This window comes from Eurypyga helias, unplaced genomic scaffold (genome assembly GCF_000690775.1).
Source record: "Eurypyga helias isolate BGI_N326 unplaced genomic scaffold, ASM69077v1 scaffold1450, whole genome shotgun sequence".
NCBI lineage: Eukaryota > Metazoa > Chordata > Aves > Eurypygiformes > Eurypygidae > Eurypyga > Eurypyga helias.
Genome location: NW_010227411.1, coordinates 23,864 through 29,339, shown reverse-complemented (window position 1 = coordinate 29,339; position 5,476 = coordinate 23,864). Strand labels below are relative to the sequence as shown.

Sequence of the window (5,476 nt, the reverse complement as noted above, 5' to 3'; positions counted from 1 at the left end):
GGGGTGTGCCTGCGAGCCGCCGGCACAGCGCACGAGAGTTGCTTCCCAGCCCTCCGGCCAAGGCCTGTTCGCTCCATCAGCCGACCTCGGCCACTAACCACCAGCCTGACCAGTGGCCAACTGGCTCAGGAGGGAGAAAGCTCCCGGCAGCAGCTCTCTGGGGCTCAGCCTCATCGCCCAAATGGTGGCTGTGACCAAAATCCATCAGCTGGAGGCCTCCATCCTTGGGATCTAAATCCCAAGCCATTGGAATGTGAAACACTGCTTCCTCCAACCCTGCAGCCCTGTCCCTGCTCCCAGCCAGGCAGCTCAGGCAGACGGGCCGCTGCACGTGTCAGGGGCCACGGGGAAAAACACCTCCCCTGGAAGCACGACTTCAAACCCAGTGGAAGAGATTGTGGTTTGGTGGCATCTCTGCTGACCAACAGATCAAACCTCACAATGGCAGAGACTGCATCAGCCTCCAGGGCGGATGGAGGAGGAATATTGGATCTCGAGGTGCTTAACATGGAGAATAGCCTCCAGCCTGGCCGCCTGCACGGGCATGAGCGGTCGCAGGCAATGCCACTCTCCCAGCAGCCAAGGCCCTCCAAGACCCTCCCAGGCCTTCTGGTGCCAGCGTGGGCACTGAGCAGGGGCCACGCTAAAGGCGGGGAAAGGCAGAGCCTTCCTGCTGTGCTGGATGACTCAGGCTCCGGGGAGATGCAATGCCACCTCACTCCTCAGCCAGCTCCAGAGGCCCAGCCAAGCCCCTTCGCTGTCCCCACGCATACCGACAGCCTCAGGCATCCAACTACCGCTCCGCTTCCCTATCCGTCTTCAGCTAGCAAGCCCCGTCCTCCCCCACTTCTCCACGAGCACCTCGGCCACACGGATCCCCAGCCCGGCTTCCCTGACGCAGCACGTGGTACCTTTGGGCTGGGAGTTGTACACTGCAAACATGTTGATGGCCACGAGCTGGAGCATGCGGGTGCTTCCGATGGGAGGGGGGCTGTGCTGCAGCAGGACCTGGAACTCCCTCAGCACTTCCTCGGCCACCGCAGGGAAAGTCTCCATCCTGCAGAGAGAGAGAGAGTCTGTAGTGCGAAGGCGACACCCCAGGGCGCAGGGTGGGCAGGCGGCACAGCTCCTGGGGAAGGGGAGACCCAGGGGTGCAGTCTCCCACCCAGGAGCCGTGGGGAAGGAAGGGGTAGGCTATGCCAGAGGCAGCTGAAGCCTTCCTTCGAGAGGGTAGTGAGGGATTGCTCTGTGACCGACAGGCAGCATTCCTTTGGCAGGAAAACACGGCCTTTATGAGTCATTTTTGACCAACCATTTTTTTCTACTGACTTCTACCAATCTGGGAGGAGCGCCAAGAAGCCAGCAGCTCACTTGGACCCGGAGCAGCCCATGGGACTCCCAAGAAACCCGGGCTGCAGCAAACGGCACACACTGGTGCCACATTGCGGATGTGGCAACTCCAGTGCGTTGAACGTTGGCCAGACCGTGCTTCCTCCAGAACGGTGCCTGTCCCTGGGCTCTGCGCCGCGGGATCGGACCCCATGGCACTGAGCCCCGTTCCCCCAGGCTACACGCTCCCACATGCTGCGATTGAGCCCCTAAACTTCATCACTTGGAGCCCCACAGGGCTGGGACTTGCAGCCTCGTCTAGCTGCTGGAAACGTCAAAGCTGGAGCTGGTCCCTGCAGCGCTGCTGTCGCTCATCAGGATACGGCAGCCGGCGGCTGCAGTGCCACGGCCGGGGATGGGGCGCGCTTTCAACACCGCTCACAAGCGCCCACGGAAATCTGACACGTTGATCTGGCTCTTCATCTGGCATCGCTAAGGGAATTAGCTGAGGTTACTCAGGAGAGCTGCTGGATTCTCTGCAACCTCCCAGCTGAAGTGGGGTTAAGCATGGGACTGACTGCAGTCAAGTCACAGAAATCTGAATTATAGAATGGTTTGGGTTGGGAGGGACCTTAAAGACCACCCAGCCCCACCCCCCGCCATGGGCAGGGACACCTTCCACTAGACCAGGTTGCTCCAAGCCTCATCCAGCCTGGCCTTGGACATTTCCAGGGATGGGGCATTCACAGCTTCTCTGGGCAACCTGTCCCAGTGCCTCCCCACCCTCTCTGGGAAAAGTTTCTTCCTGATATCCAACCTAAACCTCCCCACTTTGAATTTAAACCCTTGGAAACCCTTGCTAAAAACCTTGGAAACTATTGGGGAGGGCAGGAAGATGAGGGATGTCCTCCTGTCCCATCACCTCTTCTGCTGAGCTTGCTGTGTTACTTCTCGCTCCTATGCAAGAACAAGCCACAGCCGGACCAGCAAGAACGAGTATCTGCCTCGCAGCAAGGGTCCACCTGGGGTTATCGGTGACGCTGTACCAGCGTGCCCAAACAGGAGCCAAAATCCACGGCGATCGAGGCCTCTGGAGTCGGGGCAGGCGACCTCAGGGCTTCCATAGCCGTTTCCTCTATCTTCCCCTGAGAGATTCAGATCTCCCGATATCAGCACGCTACAGGCTGGATTAGCAAAGCCACTTCTGGTAACCCACATGGGCAATTCTGCTGGGCTTCCCCAACAGACTTTCAGGACAGTAATAGGCTCTATTTTTAAAGACAGAAATGGCTGCTTTCTTAACCATATTTCACGGTGCCTTTCGGCAAGCGGCTCTGCCTAGCAGCCGCGGCACCCCCTCCCCGGACACAGTTTGCTGGAGCGCTTCGCTCCCTCCTACCTTCCCACAAACACGGGCTGGAGCAAACAGGCCCCTCGTACTCCATAGCTGTGCCAACGGCGCAGCTCCGCTGGTACAAAAGCACCGCTCCCCCCTGAAAGACGCAACTTCCCTGGATTTGGGGCGCAGCTAATTAGGGCAAACTGATGGTTTCTAAACACTTCCTAATTCTGAGAAATCTGAGAGACCACCATACGCAGCGCCAGCCTCGTAGGGCGGCCAGGACACTGGGGACGGAGCAGCCGTTTGCAGGATGGCTTGTCAGTGAGGAGACGAAGATTACGGCCATGGAGTAACAACAAGGAGGAGCGAGGGCTTCCTCAGCCCCGCCAGCTGTGCTTTGATACCGCAGCACATCTGGAACGGCATGCAGCAACCCCACTGAGCTCCGAACCAGCAGGTCAGAAGCTGAGTGGAAGCTTTTAATAAACTGCTTACCTGTGGTTTTAGGAGCAAAAGAGTCCAATTAGGGCAGCAGCATCTTTTCCATATTTTTTAGAGATAAATCACTGAAGATCCTGCCCGAAGAGGACTCAACTGTTCCTCACCTTTGACCTATTTCAAGGGTGGAAGCTGTTTAGCAGGGCTGGACAGTTTTCTCTTCCTGTGTCATGGTATTACTTTCTAGTTCCCCTCTAAGTACTTCAGGGGATATTCTACCACTAAACACACTTGGGTTTTCTAAATGACTGCCCCGGGAAGCAGCCGCCCCAAACGCTGCGTCTTCAGGAGCCAAATGTGCAAGCAAGCTCTGCACCATCCCCACTCATCCCGCTGCTGGCGCACGTTCCACCGGAGCTCGGCCGCCAGCACAGCCCCACAGAGCCGAGCACCACCAGCTCCCTGGACGCTCTGCCCGCTGGCATAGCCACGCCGCAGTGACCAAACCTTTCCTGGGATCTTTCCTTCCCTTTTCCTGCAGGAAGGAGGACATCCACTTCTGCCTTTTTGCTGCTGGCCAGCCTGCTGCCCTCGGACATCAGTGCCTTGGGACTTGGGGAGATATCACCAGCACTGGCAGCCAGTAGGTTGAGCTTGCCCTCGGACACTTGGACCTCCAAACAACTGACCAGCACAGCTCCTACTTCCCACTGCTTTGTAAAGGGTCCAAAGTCAAGCACATGCCACTCCAGAAAGTGTGCTGGATGGAGCAAGCGCTGAGGTTTCAGGCTGCACGGCAGAACCAGCGCTGCGTCCTGCACTGCCGTGCTTCCCTCCTCCAGGAGGGAAAGGGGACAGGCCCAGAGGCAGGGAACTGTACATCCAACTCGAAAAAACAACAGCAGGAAGAAGAGGCCACTTTGCATCCACACTACCTTATCTAGTGGCCTGGAAAGGGTCTCTCATCCTTGTCACTTGTAGCCAGTAGTTCCACAAGAGACTGAAGGAGCCAAGACAGCTCATGAGTCTACGTCTGCTCACGAGGCACTGGCAGGCTCAAGCAGCGACCACCGCTGCCAGAAACCATCTGAACCCAGGCGAGGCCTCTACAACAGCCGCCCCATCACCCGCAACGGGGACAGCTCCAGGGACAGCCCAACAGCCGCACGGCTGAGCCCCACTCTCTGGGTCAGGAAGGTGTCCCCCAGGCTGGGACCTCAGCCCAGGCCTCATTCGAGCTTGTGTGCTTCCAGGGCTGGCTGTTCCACTACCTGAAACGAGTTTTGGACAGACATCGCCCCGGGCACTCTGCGCCAGCCCGTTCCCACAGCCAAGGCAGCTCTTGGTGACGAGGCTTTCACCAAACGGCGGCGGGGAGGCGAAGGGCAAGGCTCGTCTCGACACGCTGCCGTTCTGCCCTGGTGGCTTTGTGCTCCTCGCAGGCAGCGGCCACCGAGACCCCCCAGAGCCCCCTCTCCACTAGCTAAGAGTGTGGGGAGTGGGAGGGGGGCAAAACCAGAAATCAAGGGGATTGGAATGCGGTTAGGTGAAGGGAGAGAGAAAACAGCCTCCAGTCCCTCTGGTGTGTGTATCAGCCACCCGAGCTCAGCCTGTGCCAGAGGGTCCCAGTGCAGGGGCAGGATCGGGCCTTAAGGTGGGGGAAGCAAAAGCCCAAACAATAAGCAGTGCGGATCGGAGGGCGGGTAAGGAGAATAAGAACCAGGAGGCTAGGGCTGCAAGAATTCACACCCTGTGCCCTCAGCTCCAAACACAGCTTAGTTGCTAACAATATTAAATTCCAAAAAGACTTGTAATGTAGGAAAATAAAATAAACATCCTGCACACTTACCCAATCCTGGTAAACAGCTTCCCATGGGCATGGAGAAAACTGAGGATGAACCTTTTGTTCAGCTGCATGGGAAAAAAAAAAAGAGAGAGAGGAGAAAACAATTAAACTCTCTCCGATTTCCTGTGAATTAAGAATGTCCCCAGTGACAGAAGAACCTGGCCGGGATGCTGGGGGTGGCACTGGAGATGGGAACCAAATGGACATGCCCAAACTCTTACAAACATCATGCAGACCGGCACGGGCAAGTGCCAAACAGCTGGAAGCGGAGCTGGGAGAGGCGATGGAGACACAGCACCCTCTGCCGGGATCCACGCTCCCTCGCAGAGCAACCGGCACCGGGCACCTCTGGCTGCTGGTCCCCCACTCCGCACCCCCAGACTCAAAGCACAGGCTGAGGGCTTAGACAAAAGGGGTCCCCCAAAGGGCCTTTCCCACCGACGGTTGGTTTTGTTGGTTGGTTGCGGGGGAAGGGGGGGGTTCCACAACAAAAGCGACTCGATTGGGGCGTGGGCGTAGGG

General features: G+C 57.8%; 1 protein-coding gene across 1 annotated transcript in view; it reads right to left on the bottom strand.

Annotated features, from left to right (window-relative positions):
- Positions 1–819: 819 nt before the first annotated feature.
- SMG6 (SMG6 nonsense mediated mRNA decay factor) overlaps positions 820–5,476 on the bottom strand; it is a gene marked incomplete at its 5' end in the record, with an annotated part of 28,224 nt that continues 23,567 nt past the window's right edge. The window contains 2 exon segments of the mRNA XM_010156012.1: positions 820–1,057; positions 4,959–5,020. Of these exon segments, the coding sequence (XP_010154314.1) occupies positions 820–1,057; positions 4,959–5,020 (300 nt within the window).